At 32.9% G+C, this 19,157-nt stretch overlaps 3 protein-coding genes and 1 non-coding gene across 5 annotated transcripts; 3 read left to right on the forward strand and 1 right to left on the reverse strand.

Annotated features, from left to right (window-relative positions):
- Positions 1 to 249: 249 nt before the first annotated feature.
- LOC111003592 (putative serine protease 45) lies at positions 250 to 6,641 on the forward strand. Of its 2 annotated transcripts, none has more exons than XM_022274194.2 (8): positions 250 to 359; positions 1,736 to 1,894; positions 2,428 to 2,490; positions 3,164 to 3,222; positions 3,881 to 4,048; positions 4,705 to 4,906; positions 5,821 to 5,978; positions 6,250 to 6,640. In XM_022274194.2, the coding sequence occupies exons 1-8, from the start codon at positions 305 to 307 to the stop codon at positions 6,445 to 6,447; spliced, it is 1,062 nt and encodes a 353-aa protein (XP_022129886.2). In that variant the 5' UTR covers positions 250 to 304; the 3' UTR covers positions 6,448 to 6,640. The 2 variants fall into 2 exon arrangements, with proteins under 2 accessions (XP_022129886.2, XP_022129884.2); XM_022274192.2 differs by having other exon boundaries at positions 256 to 359; positions 1,733 to 1,894; positions 6,250 to 6,641.
- A 2,045-nt stretch (positions 6,642 to 8,686) lies between these two features.
- On the forward strand, positions 8,687 to 13,703 carry LOC111003597 (serine protease snake). The gene is made up of 9 exons (XM_022274201.2): positions 8,687 to 8,814; positions 9,870 to 9,931; positions 9,996 to 10,107; positions 10,592 to 10,654; positions 11,113 to 11,231; positions 12,042 to 12,230; positions 12,567 to 12,786; positions 12,884 to 13,041; positions 13,288 to 13,703. Exons 1-9 carry the CDS (start codon positions 8,757 to 8,759, stop codon positions 13,549 to 13,551), a joined length of 1,245 nt encoding a protein of 414 aa, XP_022129893.1. The 5' UTR covers positions 8,687 to 8,756; the 3' UTR covers positions 13,552 to 13,703.
- A 12-nt stretch (positions 13,704 to 13,715) lies between these two features.
- Positions 13,716 to 18,567, reverse strand: LOC111003598 (serine protease snake-like). The gene is made up of 9 exons (XM_022274203.2): positions 18,411 to 18,567; positions 18,295 to 18,344; positions 17,500 to 17,602; positions 16,881 to 16,943; positions 16,593 to 16,687; positions 15,403 to 15,582; positions 14,968 to 15,187; positions 14,654 to 14,817; positions 13,716 to 13,901 (listed from the first exon to the last, which is right to left on the reverse strand). Exons 1-9 carry the CDS (start codon positions 18,445 to 18,447, stop codon positions 13,716 to 13,718), a joined length of 1,098 nt encoding a protein of 365 aa, XP_022129895.2. The 5' UTR covers positions 18,448 to 18,567.
- Positions 18,568 to 18,999: 432 nt separating this feature from the next.
- Positions 19,000 to 19,118, forward strand: LOC123689249. The gene has a single exon (XR_006750272.1). It is a non-coding gene; the product is annotated as a 5S ribosomal RNA (ribosomal RNA).
- The last annotated feature ends 39 nt before the right edge of the window (positions 19,119 to 19,157 follow it).

Genomic DNA, 19,157 nt, shown 5'->3' on the forward strand with positions numbered 1-19,157 from the left:
GAGATTTAAAAACCGAATAGATTTTTGCTCTCTAGAAAACTCTAGACTAAATATATGTTTATCTTGTTATATAGTGTTCTATCAAGTGTGTGTAAAAAAATCAGATACTCGTGTCAATTATTGTGTTAAATAATTTTGTTATTATTATTATTAGTGTGTTATTTTTTATCGAGATGTAAAAATATCCAATCATCGTACAACTATTTTCGTTAAAATAGGTCGTATAACAAGTAATGACTCAGTAATCATCCGAAACTATAACAATTGGACGTGCTGTGAAAATTAACTTTGGATTATAATAAAGATGAAGATTTTGTTACAATTGTCTTTGCTGACTTTAATACTGTGTAAATGTTCAGGTAAATATGAAACCAAATTCTAACATTTTGTATTCTCTTTGTATTACAATTATTTTTATGTTTCGGCTGTGTTTTAAATTTAATTTAGTTATTTAATATTTATTCTACTTCGGTATGTGGGGATCACCTATATAAAATGCTACAATGTAATTAACAATGAATTAATTTCGTATCTCATAACTAAATAAATCAAATTGAAGTTATAGCAGAGCTGAAATTCAGGTGTCAATAATTCATTTAATATAATATAATAAGTCTGTAAAACTTAAATACTTAATTTGTCTTCAGATTTCTGTATTTGTATCATGATCATTAGTCAATCAAGACAAGTAGGTGATAAGCCTTCTAGTCTAAGATCCGACATACATGTAACTAACATGAGAAAGTAAAAATTAAAAGTAAATTAGTTGTTAGTTAATTAATTACTATTAATTGGAGCAGGCTTATGATGGCGAAGGTTGGTTTTATGAGTTCATGATATTGAAATCAGCTTATAAAAAATTGTTTCATCTAAATAACAGATGAGGGTATATTTTTCTAATCCCGGATCTTAGACTATTCTGTGCCTGCCACACACCGTCCACTTCTGAGACTCAAGAAGAGTCGGTTTCTTCACGGTGTTTTCCTTCATCATATTCGTGAGTGTAAGCGCACATAGACAAAAAGTCCATTGAAATCGAACCTACGACCCAGGGTTATTTAAACTTAGGCAGTGTTTGCCGCGCACCATTATGTAGAACCAGCTACCCGCTGAAGTATTTCCTTACCAATTCGAGTTAGGGTCCTTCAAGAAAAGAGCATACCAATTCTTGTAAGACCAGCAACGCACTTGCGAGCCTTCTGGCAATGTAAGTGTCTATGGGCGGCGGTATCAATTAACATCAGGTGAGCCTCCGTTTGCCTCCTATTTCATAAAAACAAGGGCTGAATGTCGCACGCTCTAGCCACTAGTCCAACGCTGCCTTTTTGTATTTAAAAACCTTTTTTTTATACCACGTACGTGATATATTCATACTAAATTACAATGAATTAATTACAAGTACCTGGATGTCCGAGCCTTGCTCGGTATTTTTTTTTTAAATAAATTGTGTCTTTTGGAAATTATATTTAAGTACGAATTGCATCCTAATAAAATGATGAAATATGAATAATAATATTTTTCGATAATCCGATAGAATAATAAAAAATAAAATGACTCTAGAAATGATTCCTAGTTAGATCGATTTATCGCCCCCGAAACCCCCCGTATACTAAATTTCATGAAAATCGTTGGAGCCGATTCCGAGATTCCAATTATATATAAGCATTGCTCGTTTAAAATAAAAGATATACATTATTTATTAAATGGATTATTTGTTTTATTCACTGAAAAGCAGATGTCAAGGAGCCTAAATGGAACGTACCCAGTAGTTCTGAATCTGTGGAATACAATGAAGAAATATCTGATGAAATGTTTAATAAAATGGATATATGCAAATATGGAATTCCATCAAAAATAAATTTTATCGACCACAACCATTCAATAAGTATTCTAAGTAAGTATCATCTAATTTCAAATTCTCATCTTTATAATTAATAAAACTACAGTATCGGTTCGCGTGCCTGGGCGTCGGAGTATCCATTTAAATATCACTTCACATCAGGTACGGCCGATTGCTTCTGGTAGATCATGACCAAAATTTAATAATTTTGAAACCGTAACATTAGTTATACTAATGTATAATCTGCCTGTAAAAAAAACAGTGGCGCTACCTCTTTAGGTCTTGGCCTCATATTTCTGAATATGTTACATGATCATTTTTAAATCTAATAGCCAAGTAGGTGATCAGCCTCCAGTGCCTGACACACGTCATCGACTTTTTGACTCTAAGACATGTCGGTTTCCTCACGCTGTTGTCCTTCACCGTTCGAGCAAATGTTAAATGCGCACATAGAAAGAAAATCCATTGGTGAACAATCGGGGATCGAACCTACGACCTCAGGTAAGAGAGCCGCACGGTGAAGCCACTAGGCCAACACTGCTCCTGCCTGTAAAGCCGCTTTTATTGTGGATTACATTTATTTGTAGAGTGTGGAGAATATTTAGCAGAGATTGAGCTGCGTGAGCGACGCCGAGAATTCAATGAGAAATGTAAGTGTTTTCAAAATGAAGTTTATATGTCAGTGAAATATCGTCACTCCATCGATATGTACATCGTCATTAGCAAGAACAAGAAACGAAGAATTATTGTACAATATTTAATTGAGAATTCCTTCTAACACTTCAAATAACAATTTCATCATCAATCATGGTTATACATTCCCTTGTGGGCCTTGGCCTCCTCCGATGATGCGTCTACTGATCTCTCGGCTGGGATTGTTATCACTAGTCACCATTGAGCCCAAGTATACAAACTCCTCACACAAAAAATAACAATTTAGCTTAAATTATATCGAGAAGCAGGCAGTCATTTTTATTCCCAATATCTTAGACCCAACTCGGTCCAACCTCTCATTATCACCCACAATGCTACATTGAATACTCAATCAGAACTAGCCTGCGTTTCCTGAACGCACCCGCCAAAGTAAAGATGGCTCGAACCCAATCGGCAGGCCTTTATGCTCTGCTCTGATTGATCGTAACAATAATCGTACTTTTATTCGTTTCCAAACAGCGAAACAAGTAAATAATAACAAACAAATTGAATCTAATCAAATTATGATCCTTAAAAGTGATAGAAAGAATCCAATGATTAACTGAAGTAATAATAAGCATTCCCTGACATATATTTGATACTTATATATGTTTCATTATTTATTTAAAGGTCACAACAATGTTAAAAAACAGTCGACAATTGAATCTACGCCGGAATATTCTCATATGGTAAGTCTAGTTTATTTTCAATTATATTCTTTAGCTGTTTATAACAGGGGTGAGTGAATGAGTGAGTGTGTGGGTGGATGTAAGTGAGAGTCAGTGTAATATGTAACTGGACCTCCCACTATCTCAATCTGAAACTCAAATCTTAATTGCATTTCTTATGTTTATATTTTACACGTTTATTACAATAAGGACCCTGATTAGGCACAATCAAAGTTGTAAAAGTCCCCACATACATACAACATTTCTTATATAATAATTTCTTTTAAGCTTTGGTAAACTTTAAGTTATTTGCTTCGCTCTTTAAACTTTTCGGTAATTTGTTATATATTTTTATTGAGGAGGTGGTCAATAAAAATATATATAATCAATGGTCCTGATTGATGCAATCCCAATCTGATCATTGGTAGAATCGGTTGGACTTTACGAGAAGGTCTCAGGGAGTAAAGGGCTTTTGTATCTTCTCTTTTTTTGAATCTCTTCTATTGATGTTTTTTTTGGGCAGTGGTATCAAACTTCTATACCGTCACCACTAATTTTTTCGTATAATACATTCATCACTCGTTACAAACATACCATCCACTTGCACACAGTCTGATTAAGAAAACCTACCTACCTAGCAAACACTTCTTTTTTACTTTAGTATATAAAATTATTACAGGCAGCAGTTGGTTCAGAAATTAAGAGCGGCAAGTTCATATTGCAATGTGCTGGAGCCCTTATCAGCCCCAATTTTGTATTGACAGCTTACACCTGCTACATCCACCCAAACAAAAATCTAACTAATGTCTCAGCAAATATTGTCAGACTTGGGACTGCTAATATTATGGTAATATACGTACTCAACTAGTATACGGGTGAAATTATTATATATTCACTATAATTAAAATTGTTATGCTAAAAATATAAGTAGAATAACTTCATAGGAATTATGAAACATCGATATAATTTCTAATTTAATTTTGCTACTTTAATCTAAAATAGCTATCCGTGAGCCTTTTGTTCACCTGGTGCTAAGTGACACCGCCGCCCACGGACACTGTCATTGCCAGAAGGTTCGCAAGTATGTTGCCCGCCTTTCAAAAATTGGTACACTCTTTTCTTGAAGGACCTTAAGCCTTTACTGAATTGATTCAAGAATACTTGAATAGCTTCTATACTTTTTCAGTTTCATAGTTATTAGTAATTCCAAAAATAATATTCGTTTGGGATTGGTAGGCAAAGATCCTTTTTTATAGGGATATAGTTATACTGCCGCCCATAGACGCTCTTAAAGCCAGAAGGCTCGTGAGTGCGTTTACGGCCTTTGAATCACTGGTAAGAATGCTGATTACCTATTAATCACCTTTGAAATAATCGAAATGGGTCTGTTTGATGTTCATTTTTGCAAATTAATGTAAGTTGATATCCTCATACCAAATGCATAAATGGGATAATAAAACAATTTAGTCTATATATTACGTCATGTATATGTAAACATTTCAGAACCGATACAAACCCGCTGTAAATATAGGAATTAAACGCATTATAAAACATCCAAAGCAGAATGGCATTTATAATAATCTGGCTCTTGTTGAACTGAACAATGCTGTGGAATTCTCAAAGTACATCCAACCGGTATGCTTATCAACTGTTGGGTTGAATTTCAACCGACCTATAACTGTAACAGGGTGGCATTTTAGGAATAGTAAGTTATTATAAATAATTGTTACAAATCACTGTGGCGTGGGATAGTTAGTGTAAATATTTTGTATGTGCTCTAAATGAATGTCATGTTTGCCTCTAATTGCTCATCACATTCAAAATTGTATTTTGTGTTTGTTTTTACCAATATATTAGTGTGCCGAGCGTTGGCAATCTTTATCAATAAAAAAAAAAATCCAAAGACAACACAGAATCCACTAAAATATGTTTTTTTTTTAATTATAGAACAGGGAAACGGGCAGGAGGCTCATCTGATGTTAAGTGATACCGCCGCCCATGGACACTCAATGCCAGAGGGCTCGCAAGTACGTTGCCGACCTTTTAAGAATTGGTGCGCTCTTTTCTTGAAGGACCCTAAGACGAATTGGTTTAATGTTCAGCTTTTAAGCAATATGTTGTTGTTTGCTGAATAAAATATAAACAAAAGCACACGCTTTTTATTATATAACATTGTTGCGCTCTGTATGTCTGTTTTGATGAGAATGTAAAACAAAAAACCAATCGGGAATGGCTTTGTGTGGATTTGACAGTGATACAATAAAACGAAACACGTGTGGCAAATTGTTTCTCCTTCTAATTAGGACATTATCAATGTGTATAATATACAAGAAATACATAAGAAATATGAATATGTATCTGCCCCATAGCTGGCCTAATACTGAATCGTGTTGTGAGTTATATCTGTGATCACATTCAAAACTCGAAGTATAAATTTAACCGTTATTAGTTAAGCTTAGTTTAAAGCCCATTCTAAATGTTGTATAATTATATTCAAGCCTAGATATTTACTTTCATTCGAAAGAAGTAGAACTAGGTAATTGAACATTGAAGTTTTAAAGATGATTGTCGTAATTTAATTCAAGATATTAAGAAAGGTATCTTTTTTTTAATTTTCAGGTAAACATATAGACAAAGCACTTGTCCACACATTGCAGTCGGGCAACATGAGTATGAGTAAAATTTGTTCCACAAATAAAATGCATTCTAAAAGTTACTTTAATCGGCAAATGTTTTGCTCTGAAAATATAAATATACATGGGATCGCATCTTGTCCGGTAAGTGATCAATTTAACAATATCCAATAGTATTGATTATAATTAGTAGCTATCATCTGTCTGATGTTAAATTCTTTTTTTTTTAAATTTATTTATTAGCCGGATACAAAGTCCATTGGCAATGTCAAATTCAGAATTCCATTTGTTGCCCGTACAATAAGTTTTATAAAGTATTGTACGCTGTAAATCCGTGTTAATTATTTTTTTAAGAAATATTAGTTTTGTGTAAAACAAACAGTAATTTTTGATACAAATATCTTATTTTTTACAGAGCAAAAGCGGCGGTACTGTACAAATGATTTTAAATGTTAGTAAAAATGAGGGTTCTTTTTATAAACTATTGGCGATTATGTCTCGACCAAGTCAAAATTTACCAAATTTATGTGAATCTAATAAGGTCAACTATATTGACATAAAGCCTTATATAAAATGGATTGAAAGATACGTGTGGCCCGAACACTTTAAGTGAAACATTAGACCATCGCATTGTTAATTTCTTCCCCAATGTACGTAGTAATAAACGAAGAACGTGACTGTTATAAAAGACCATTAATAAATAATATAAAAGTACAAAATCTATGTAATGGTTCTGAACAAGTGTTTGAACAAATCAATATATCTGACTCTAAAATAAATATATTGAAGATGATAAAATATATTTATCGTAGTTTTTAATACATTATAGTAACAACTAATCCGAAACTATTTAAGTAATAATTAGTAAATGATGTGTATAAACTTTAAATACTAGCTGTAATTGTAAATATTGACGTAGGTACCTTTAGAATATATTTTTATTCTACATTATATTGTATTTTATTTAAATAAATATCGAAATCACCGAGAAAGTCCAAAACAAAAAAAATCCAGCGCAAAACACCTGCCTTATGAGCATTCATTCCATCTCTGGCTATATTTTTAGTGAAATTGTTTGTTATTATAACTTTTACTAGCTGTGGGATCACGAAATAAATAAATTAATTAATTGTTTTAGCTTTCTAGAAATGTGTGGCAGTATACCTTAGCATCTGGTGGGCCTATGGCATACCGTTGTATATAGCCGTTAAAAAATAAAATAAAATGTGTTTTTTTTAAGATAAGATACAAGTATCGCTTATTCATTAAATTTGAATCGGTAGGCACCCTTCGTCCTAGACACTGATACTAGTGATATCACATATTATGTACCAATTCGATACTGAGGAATATAAAGCTTGCTTGAGCAAATCTAATGCATAATATGTGAATTGTAACCTGTTTACAAGGTCAACGTAAAACGTTAAGACGATTCTAATTGCTCAAAGAATAATACAACTAACGCCAATAATATTGTAATAAAATAATATGAATACTTTAAATACGTGTATATTTGTGCTTATTAAGTATACATTGTAAAGTATCTGTAATTAACATTTAACAGTATAAATATATATGTTTTATTGGCGACCTTAGCTTCAAACCACTAAAGAACACTCTGTCTGGTTTTGTTTATTAACTTAACATTACGAGACTAAATGAAAACGTAATAGTCCATTTAAAAAATTCAACTTCAAAATCATCCTGGAATGGAGGCCTAGTACCAGTCAGCGTACGATTGGATGGCTTTTTGGACAGATCTGGTTGGGTGGAAGGCGTTGGATGCGCGGGAACCAGTCATTCCGGAGATTTAGCGGACAGGCCTGTATACAAAAGTGGACGACAACAGACTGAAACTACGATATCTATGAAAGTTATGTTATGTTAAATACATATTTACGACGCTCATAACATTACACACAAACAGGAAATGTCCTTTATTAATTGGGATAATATTTGTAGAATAGTGTCATCCATATAAGGAAGAACGCAATTTATGAGCTAATAATTATGAGCTACTAGATAATATAATATACAACGCAAAAATGTGTTATTTTTATTATATTTTAATATATCAATACTATAGCCCCCGAGAACTTCGTTTCTCTTTAATCCGATTTTACTTAATCTACTTTTTTAGTACATACCAACATGGAACGCTTCATAAGGTGTTGATTTTTGTCTATATAAAACTCAGAGTTCAAATTATAAGTTCTTCACTAACAAATAAAGTAGTAAGTAGTAGATGAAAATTATGGGTGGTATGTATTTGTATGCTGTATCATAATTTTTTTTTTGTGTGGACATTCCTATTCACGTTTTGTTCACGGTCACGGTTTGAAAGATATAGTAGCTAGTAGATTCTCAGACTTAATGAATATGAATAAAAATTGTCATAAGAATCGGTCGAGCCGTTTTGGAGGAGTATGAGACGGACATTGAGACACGATAATTTTATATGTGCATTTAGATATTATATTTGCATAAACGTTGAGCGCCTTTGTACTTCTGTATGTGTTTGACGGATCGCGCCTTTCGTTGAGGTGTGATTGGTTAAGCGATAATAGCTTGTGTTGCGATTGTGTCATTGGACTAGATAATCATAACGTATTTGATATAGTTTAATGTTTGTTAATTTAACTCATTCGTTTACCAGCAAAATAATAATAAGTATTGGTAATCAAAGATTGCTGATTATCTACCGGTCTAAAAAATATAACCTTCGTATTTGAAGATCACAGTCGTAAAAATATATTGTTTAAAAAATTAACAAAGCTAACATGGATCTCTAAATAAAAACTCTTTATTTATTAGCTACTTAAGTATCTAAGTAAACTTAAGATTTTCCTTATAACAAATGTGCGGTCACCGACAATGGCCGCTTGTGGTTAATTAAATTAAATAAATAATAAGTATTCAATCATGTTTTATAAACTGTTTTTACTTTGTTTAGTATGTTTAATTAGTGTGTGTAATGGAGGTAGGTTATCATAATAAATTACAGTTTAGATTCCATTTTTCTCAAAATATGTATAAAAAATAGCCTTTATTCGTGTAATACTTACTACATAATCAGGACTACATAACAGTCCATGTCATTATCTTTCAAAGTCAAGTCAAAATAACTTTATTAATATAGGTAAACAAGTAACGTCAGAAAATTAGTTTATTAGTTAATTTTACAAGTTCGCAAGTCAAAGGCGTAGAGTGGGCAACAAGAACTGGCAAGGAACTTTCCGCCACGCTTTTAAATCACTAAGTTTAGAGTCATACACATTGTTTAAAGTGGAGTAAATCAATCCAAAGGATTAGGACCATTTAAATATTCGTCAAATTTATAAAAAGCTTTATTGATTTATTTACTTTTATCGAGAGCTGTAAATTTATTTAGTGCTAATTCTCTACTTTCGCTTGGGAAATTGTTGTAAAAACGAATACAATTTCCATATAAGGAGTGGTTTATCTTCTGGAGCCTGGTTGGTATTACGCTTAAATTAGTTCTTTCTCGAGCACTATACTGGTGAAAGTCACCATTTGTTCTTTTAAGTCTCCTCCTAATTCGTCAATTTGTCTCTCATCCTCGCGCCATTTTGCAATCCTCCCCTGCATAATCCATCTCCTCAGGTTTGTAGCGTTTCCTTCTTTTTTTAATTATACATGCACAAAATACTGCCTTTCCTAGTGCAAACTCTCTTGTTTCGGAGGCCAAAATACAAAGTGTATTTTGGCCTCCGAAACAAGAGAACATTATCAAGCTATCTTGGTATCTTCCGATAGATACAGCAACACAAATCTCTACATTTTTCTATGCAGTTTTAGGGCTCTATTAGTCAATTGAATTTTTTATGTATTTTTTTGTAAAACATGCTTCATAGCCCCGGGGTTTTAGAATGTACATCTTTAACTGTTTTGCTATAATTCATATCTGATAAACCATAATTTAGAAATATCGTACAGACGTATATATCTGCTTACTTATATATGTCTAATTTATGTCTAATCTAGTTTAATACTACCAACATGTTTCTTTTTCAGAAGTTGATACCCTTGATTTTTCAAATAGTGATTTGGAGAGTATCATTTTGGAAGCATTAAAGGTAATAGTTTTATTAGACCCTATATTTGTTATTTGTATAATATATTTTATTATTTTATAATCAGAACAATGCAACTGTATCATCGGACTTTTCAAACGCAACAGATGAAGTATGCAAGCCTTTGGTGTCCGTCAAGCCTGATTTCGATAAGCCAGGGCAAAGCATAAGTGAAACGAGTATGTATTTGTTTGGATAGCGTATTACCTATTTCTGTCTTATTTGCCTTTTATTGAGAGTTTACATAGCTTTTACCAATTCGGCTTAAGGTCCTTCAAGAAAAGAGCTTACAAATTCTTAAAAGGCCGGCAACGCACTCGCGAGCCCTCTGGCATTGAGAGTGTCCATGGGCGTATCACTTAACATCAGGTGGGCCTCCTGCCAGTTTGCCCCCTGTACTATAAAAAAAAGTGTTAATTACTAACAAAGAACGTCATTTAAACACACGATCCATGACCCCTATGCCAGGGAAACGCATCTAAAGCTAGTGGAGACTAAATATTTTTAACATTCATTTTAGAAACAAATGTATATTTTAATGGTTACTAAGGAACTATGTTGTTGCATGTTTAATAACTTAGTTATGTCAATGGCAAGCAGTGGGCAGGAGGGAATAGACTCCATTCTTATGATGCTTTAATAAATATTGTATTATCATTTCAGAATGCTTGCAATATATGTGGGAAGTGAAAAACTTGAAAGAACAAGACAAAGCAGACGAGGATTGTAAGTTTATTGTTTCTATATTAACGTAAATTGTGCTTCTATGAAGTTACCAAGTCTACTGTCTTCGTAGTTCAGTTTGCACGTCGTTTTTTTTTATCGCCAATGCTAAAGCAAAATACCGTAAATAATATGCTTAATAGTAATTGAAGTTATATTTTGACTTTAGTTTAGTACACACTAATGAGAAGTGTTTGTAATAGTTAATTGAAATGATTTCTAATTGAAAATCGTTTGCACTTTCTTTATTATTTCAGTTTTTAGTTTAATTGATCTTAAGTATAACGTGATAATAAAACGTAATTATTTATTTTTTATAATTAAGGAACGTGATTCGTAAGTTTTAGTATTTTCAACTCGTTATTTAGCTAAAGTTTTTTAAGTTTTTAATACGTGACAAAACTGTTTTATACTAAATCAAACATTTTATCAAAAATTTTATCAACATATTATTTTTTTAGGCCGTGTTTATCTCATATCACAAATAAAGCGAGGTATAATTCCTGAAATATTAATATTTGTTCCTCCATCAGTCATATTTGGTGGTAGAGATGCTAAACCAGCTGAATTCCCTCATATGGTACGTACTTAATGTGGAGTAATTAATTTTTAAGACAAGAAACAAATCTTACGGCGATTTTTGTATTTTAAACGAAAATCACGTCTGCTATAACTAGATCTGGATTCATACTTCTGTATGTGTTCCGTGGTCATTTATTTATCTTAATACACAAGGTAATCAGCCTTATGTGCCTGACACACGCCGTACACTTTTACGGCCTGCCGGTTTCCTCACGATGTTTTCCTTCACCGTATGAGTGAGTATTGAATTAGACGGGACTTGAACCTACGACTTCAAGTTCTCGCATTGAGTACTAATAGTACTCATAGAGCACTAGTGTTGACCTAGACTTAGGCGTGAGAAACTCAACGTTAAGATCATGTGTTCTAATCACGCCTGTGTACCAATAGTTATTATTTGCCCATTTGGTAAATATAAACATTGTGTCAGGCACAAGGATAATCACCTACTAACCTATAATATTCTATCGACGAAACTATGGAAGATATCCCTTACGATGGGACGCTAGTAACCTGTTCATATAGTCTTATTATAGGCACTAGCTTCTCATGAAAGCCAGGTATTAAGTTGTTATAAGGAAAATAAATAAATTGTATTATAATTATTAATGAGCATATGAATTGATGGTCTTTGAGGCCAATACTTTTGTAGCGCCACTTAATCATCATTGATATTAGTAAGTCTCCCTTTACGTGATGATTAGCCATAACTGCGCTTAAATTTATTAATTCACATAATAAGTGCCGACTTTACTGAGAAAGAGGCTAAAGTACTATATGTTGTCTGTCTAAAATTTTTTGTTACCAGGGAGCCATAGGTTGGCGAGCGAAAGATGAACCCAAGTGGCATTTTAAATGTGGAGGATCATTGATAAGTGAAAGATTTGTTGTGACAGCTGCTCATTGCACTTGGCTGTCATTGTATCATCATTATGACGTCAGTAATAATACACCGGAAGTGGTGCGATTTGGTGTAGAAAATATAAAGGATGATGAGGTTGTATTAAGGCTATTAGTACATTGTCAAAGAATATATAGTAATGTGTATTATTAATGACACAGCAGATGTTTTCTAATACTAGTAATACTAATAATAGTCTACTACTAAAATATATTTTCTCACTTAAGACTTATCTATGAAACTTTAGTATTCATACAGGCATATGGAAAATAATTACTGAATCGAAACGGTGCGAAACAAATCAATTACATAACCTACATCAAAAGTCTTCTTTAGCACTTTGAATTCCTTAAAACAATGAGTCAAATGAAATTAATAATATCAATTTTGATTGATTTTTTATAACAAACAATTAACGTTTCTAATTTTCAGTTTAATTTATACGGAACCCCAACTGACGTGATAATTAAAAATATAATTAGACACCCACGGTATAGGCCCCCTCGGAAGTATTTTGATATAGCGTTATTGGAGTTAGAGAGTAATATCAAGTTCAGCCTTCAAGTACATCCCGCCTGCTTGTGGACGAAACCATCAACGCGTGAACTTGGTACAAGAAGTATTCTCACTGGATGGGGTGTCACAGAACATGGTTAGAGTTCAAAGTGTATAAGATCAGTCTAATTATATAATAGGCTTTGAAATTGTGCACAGTTTACACAGTTGTCGTCTTAATATTTTTATTACAGGAAAACCTTCAACTGTCCTTCAGGTCGCTGCGGTGGATGTGTTGAATACTAAAAAGTGTAACTCCCTCTTGCACAGCTCCTGGAATAGAAACTGGCACGGTTTTGCTAAGCATCAGTTATGTGCTGGCAATTTAACTGGAAATGTCGACACATGTCAGGTATTTTAGTAGTTTTTTTTTAAATCAGGCTTTGCGTGGCATGAAAATCATGGAACAATACTGGTGCGAGCTTTGTATGTTGCAGTATGGATTTTAAGTATTTTTTTTATTTAAACTTTACTCAATTTTAATATAAAAATAAATTTTGCAAAAAGTGATAGAATTATAGGGAATTTAAGACACAAATATAAATCTCTATTTAACATAATTATTCGACTGTGAAATCACGAGTAAATTAAATTCCAGGGTGATTCAGGAGGTCCCATACAAGTGAAGATAGAATCTGGATCCAATTCGTCCATAAATATGGTAGTTGGCGTGACGTCATTTGGGATCAACTGTGGACAAAAGAATCGACCGGGAATTTATACAAAAGTTTCAAATTTCATTAAATGGATAGAAAATAACGTTTGGAATAATAATAATGTTGAAACCAAGGAAACTAAAGTCATGCCATCGCTTTTTAAGAGGAAGAATGTGACTTTGAGTGGTGGTTTGGTGACATTTTAACCAAATAATCTATGCCATAAGAGAAAGAGAAAGAAAGAAGAAATTTTATTTTATTTCAGAATAAAGATACCGCTGCTTAATATATTCTTGGCTAGTTTATAGACATAACACATAATTACATTCAAATCGCTTTTATTAAAGACACACCGCAATTGTATTTTTAATCATAACCCTCTCCAGACCACATCTTCTATCCAGTCAATGAAGCTGGCGACCCTTGTATATATTCCAGGAATGTTTTTCTGTGCACAGCCAGCACCAAAGGATGTAATTCCAATGATGTAGTGCATTGATCCTTGTGACGTTACTGGTAAAGGTATCTTTACCTGCAGAGGTCCACCTGAGTCCCCCTGAAATAAAAATTATAAGGTTTTTTCATGTCCACTTGAAAAATATATATAGCAACTACCTGACCCGGCAAACTTTGTTTTGCCATGTTTTTGTGCCAAAAAATTAAAGTTTATAAATAACAATAAAAACATAAGGGATGATTGTAGAGGGGTGAAAATGTAGGGTTGCATGTATTTTTGTATGGTGTATCGTAAAATTTTGTCTAAAAAATAAATAAAAAAATTTAGGGGTGGACCAGACCACCCTTAACATTTAGGGGGATGAAAAATAGATGTTGTTTGATTCTCAGACCTACCCAATACGCACACAAAATTTCATGAGAATCGGTCGAACCGTTTCGGAGGAGTTCGATTACTAACCCCGTGACACAAGAATTTTATATATTAGATAAAAAATAAACATAAATCGCTCTTAAATATAATAAATAAAAATAATATTTTATAGACAATTACCAATAATACGTACTTTGTATATTCAAGAATCTATAAGTTCATTTAAGGTTAAATCATTGTAGCTTTAATACAAAAACAAATGGCCAGGGCTGTAGTACGTGGGTAACACTGAAAATGTTTTAGAACTGGCCGGTTAGAAACAATGCTAATGAAAACTTTTTTTATTTTCAATTTTAGAACTCTTTGGTAACCGAATGTAGTATTATGCATTCATTTGTTTTTTGAATTGGCGGCAAATCTAAAACTCTTGTTACACGTGAAAATTAACCTAACGTTGCAAAAAGAGACTCACTCCATACCTGACATGCGTCAACACCTCCTGCTAATTTTCCAGCACAAAGCTGATGCAAGTCTACCCCCCTCCAGAGGCGATTAAAATAGAGTCGAAGTAAACTTTGACATTCATCTGAATCAATAATGTCAACGTCCGCTGCTAGTAACTCTGGGGATGTCTTTCTTCCACCTGGAATTAAAAACAGAAAATAAACGGAAGAATATCCTTTTGACCATCTATCGTGGTCTGAATCTCCTTTCCTTTTATTTAAATTATCTACTTAAAACATTTTAAATAATTTCATGCAGTTTTAGTAATTCCTGGATGTCTTTGACTTACCTGATTCTATGACACCCCATCCTGTAAGAGTCGCCTTTGTTCCAAGTTGGCTTGTATCGTAGTTGGTCCATAGGCAAGCTGGTTGAACTAATTTTGTGAACATAAGCTCAGACGTTATTTCAATTATCGCAATATCGAAGTATTTCTTGGGCGCGCTGAAGTTCGGATGTTTTACAATTCTTTTGATTTTCACATCTTGTGGGTAGACGCCATTTGAAAACTGAATAATTATATTGAATTTACATTAGCGAGTACTACTATTAATATATATTTTATGTCAAAATTCTTTTAAGCTATCTACAGCAATCTTGTTTTGCAAGAAAGTTCAGTAGTTGTTATTTTTTTAATTGGTAGATTTAAAAATACATTTATTTATTAAAAATTTTGTGTTGACAATTAAACTTAAAATGATAATAGTCACATCGTGTTACTTACAACATCAGCAATATTCTTATCTCCTAGTCTTACGATCTCCGGTTCAGGGTTTGCCACACTGGTGTCACGTGAGGATAGTTTAGAGCAGTGAGCAGCAGTGAGCAGGAATTTCGGACTGATTAAGGAACTGCCGCACTTGAATATCCAGGTACCAACAGCAGCTTTCCATCCTACAGCACCCTAAAAATCAGTATTACACTGATATAATTGTAGTTTCACTCAAAGTCTATCTCTTAAAAACAAGGATTAACGAAAAAATGAATTCCATTTATTTTATTTATTAAAAAGCAAATAAAAATTGATTTAATGAGTTTTTTTTATATAACAGGGGGCAAACGGGCAGGAGGCTCACCTGATGTTAAGTGATACCGCCGCCCATGGACACTCTGAATGCCAGAGGGCTCGCGAGCGCGTTGCTGGCCTTTTAAGAATTAAAGGCCGGTAACGCACTTTAAATTCTTAAAAAGAATTAATAGTTTTTTTTAGTTTCTGAAGCTCTAATAATATTTTCACAAACGTATAGTAACCAATCAGAGAGACCATGTTATTTGTTCTCTGTACAATGTACAAACAATATATATATTTTGCACGTACGGTTCTTTTTTTATTAAATTTTATTTATTGAGGGGGCGAATCAGCATCACCTGATGTTAAGTGATACCGCCCATGGACTCGCAAATGCGTTGCCGGCCTTTTAAGAATTAGTACGTTCTTTTTTTAAGAACCCTAGATCAAATTGTTTCGGAAATACTTCAGTGGGCAGCTGGTTCCACAAAGCGTGGTGCGTGGCAAAAAATGTCTTGAAAAACGCTCAGTTGTGGAACGGCAGTCGTCGAGGTGGTACGGGGTTTTATAATTTCCCATAAGTAATTTATTTTTTCAACTGACTGGAAGTTACATATAACTTAGAATATATATAAAACGTTTATGTTTTGTTAACGAGTAGTTTTAAAAATCAAATTTATAAATATTTATTTTAAACCTGTGACCATAATTGTCATCAAATAGGTGGAAGGAGTTCGTATCTATTTGCTACTACTAAAGTAAGGTTACAACTAGAGTTACCAGTTAGTACGCTTACGCTCAGAGTTATATGTGGTCAAAAAATCATATTATCAAAATGTAAAAAGTTATCAGTGTTGTTAAGCAACTTTATATCAAATAATTTAATGCATGTAAAAATGACATACCATGTGGGGAAATTCACCTGGTGTGGTTGGCCGACCAGCAATCACATAAGGTACGGAAGGTATACCACGTTGATTCTTTTTTATCCACTCTGAACCTTTAAATTATGTATTAATTGCTTTAATTATACTAAAAAGATCAATCAGGTATCAATAAATCAAGCTAATTGCACTCTTTTATCTAAAGTTTGTTAGTTCGTCTCTTTCGATTAAACTGTATTTACGTTGTAATGAAAAGAGACAGTTAAAACGCTGAACATTTCTTTTTAAATAATAAGTTGTTTCACTTACATTTATTGGTTCTTATTAAGTCGTCCTGTCTTTTCTTTGTCTCCCAAATGTATTCATAACACTCTGAAATGAATTTAAATATTGATAAATTCAATATTAATTCTAAAAATAAACTCGGACATGGAAAGTTCCTCATATAAATGTTATAGACTTCGAAGCGATGTCGCATTATAAGGATAACGTAAAGTAACCAACCTTACATTATCCTTCTTAAAATGGTAAAAGTACAAAATATGTAAATCTTAAATTACTGACTAAAAACCTGAAATACTGTTTTTTTTCATAGAAAAGGGGGCAAACGGGCAGGAGGCTCATCTGATGTTAAGTGATACCGCCGCCCATGGACACTCTCAATGCCAGAGGGCTCGCGAGTGCGTTGCTGGCCTTTTAAGAATTGGTACGCTCTTTTCTTGAAGGACCCTAAGTCTATTTAAGGAGGATCGATCGATCTCAAAGTTTTTTGAGTTTAACAATAAGCCATTAGGCGATATGTGTATGTGATGGGAGATATATTCGTGATGCATCTAGTCTTCTTGTTCTATTAGAAAAGGCATGTAAAAATAAATAGATAAATGTGCAGAAATATATTTAATCAAAGAGGAGTGCCACAGAAACTTACTTGCTTCACTAATCCTTCGACCAGGCGCTGAGAAGTCAGGCCTAGGTGGTGCGGTGTTTTTACACGGATTTTCGGATTCATCGGCCCGTGCTTTTCTTGTAATCTGAAAGTATATATTTATCTATAAAACGTTTATACATTTTTAAGGAACTAAAAGAAATTGCGTTTTTATCTGTATTTTTAAGGATTATTGTTTATTAAAACATCTAAGCAATTATTTGCAAATAGTCATGTTGATCTCCTTTATTCTATAAGGTTTTCGAACTAAAAGTTATAATTTATATTAAATATTTTAATTAATTTTTATTTTATTTATAAAAGCTAAAGCTCGGCACACTGATATATCCGAGGCAAACATGAAATATACGAAGAGAAATTTATTAAACAAAACTATAATGTATCACATTTCAAACAACTACAATGACTCCACAAAACAATTAAAATTAGTAAAACAAAATATAAAGTTAAAATTTTAATTATTTTTATTTTTCCTTAAATCCCGTGTACAGTATAATATTATAGAACAACAGATAGAGAGAAAGGGTATACAAATTTCTTAATTTTCATTAATTAATTAAATTGAAATACACTTATAATAAATTAAGGAGAATTTTATTAAGCTTTGAATTTTGATTTATAAAGAAATGAAATTTTCCTCACAAAATACTTAACATCTAAAAGAAATTATGCTATTTTATGAATTAGATATCTCATACTACATGTCAAAAATATAGCTTAAAGAGTCAAATCTAACACATAGTAATGTGCACTGTACAGTATTAAATAGATACATACTTGTCCCGAAATTGTATTTAATATGTTGGAGCCGGTCACGACATATATTACTGGAAATAAATCATTAATCGGAATACTGTTCTCACATTATTACACTTCTTATAAAATAAACAAACCTTCAAACATCGTTAATACTACTACCATTACTTTCATTTTCACAATATTAATTAAACAATTTTATTTGCCAGGATGTCACTATACAATAGCTATGCTACCGTACACTGGCATGAACTAAAAGTACTGTATACATAGACATACACAAGTAAAATAGCATTGGGTTGTAACTACAATAACAATCTACATCGGTGATGCCCCGAACGATGGAATACTTTATGAAAACCTGTTTTATTGATAATAAAAGTACATGCTGACCTCAGAGAATTTATAAATAAAGGTCTAAAAGAGGCTTAAGGCCACTTGTAATTTAAAAACGCATACCAATAAATTATAATTTCTCTAGTTTTGGAAACAATAATGGCAAAGGCAGGAATTTTGAGCATTGTGTTAATAAAGTGACCCTTTTCAGAATCTCTATTTAATGCCTCAAAACTTCTTATACAGGTTCAGCTTTCGGTAGAGTATTTTTTGGAACGAATTTCCTTATCGCGCGTTGCGGAAGGGGGCTAAACGAAAAAAATTAAAATTAATTTGTGACGACACTTTTTTGCTATAGTTGTTCGGTTTTATATTTTCGTGCTAGCTTTCACCAACGTCCATACCACGTTGAATACACCGGTTCTCGTCCGATCACCGAAGTTAAGCAACGTCGGGCGAGGTCAATACTTGGATGGGTGACCGCCTGGGAACACCTCGTGATGTTGGCTTTTTTACTTTGAGTAGGATAAGAAATGAAAATTATTTCT

This window comes from Pieris rapae, chromosome 5, assembly GCF_905147795.1.
Source record: "Pieris rapae chromosome 5, ilPieRapa1.1, whole genome shotgun sequence".
NCBI lineage: Eukaryota > Metazoa > Arthropoda > Insecta > Lepidoptera > Pieridae > Pieris > Pieris rapae.

Coding starts and splice junctions, on each gene's coding strand:
- LOC111003592 (XM_022274192.2), top strand. CDS start 305: ATGAAGATTTTGTTACAATTGTCTTTGCTGACTTTAATACTGTGTAAA. Junction 4,049..4,704: donor TTGGGACTGCTAATATTATG/GTAATATACGTA, acceptor TAAACATTTCAG/AACCGATACAAACCCGCTGT. Junction 4,907..5,820: donor AGGGTGGCATTTTAGGAATA/GTAAGTTATTAT, acceptor TTTAATTTTCAG/GTAAACATATAGACAAAGCA.
- LOC111003597 (XM_022274201.2), top strand. CDS start 8,757: ATGTTTTATAAACTGTTTTTACTTTGTTTAGTATGTTTAATTAGTGTG. Junction 11,232..12,041: donor CAGCTGAATTCCCTCATATG/GTACGTACTTAA, acceptor TTTTGTTACCAG/GGAGCCATAGGTTGGCGAGC. Junction 12,787..12,883: donor ATGGGGTGTCACAGAACATG/GTTAGAGTTCAA, acceptor TTTTTATTACAG/GAAAACCTTCAACTGTCCTT.
- LOC111003598 (XM_022274203.2), bottom strand. CDS start 18,447: ATGAAAGTAATGGTAGTAGTATTAACGATGTTTGAAG. Junction 18,345..18,410: donor AGTATTAACGATGTTTGAAG/GTTTGTTTATTT, acceptor ATTTATTTCCAG/TAATATATGTCGTGACCGGC. Junction 14,818..14,967: donor ATGGGGTGTCATAGAATCAG/GTAAGTCAAAGA, acceptor TTTTAATTCCAG/GTGGAAGAAAGACATCCCCA.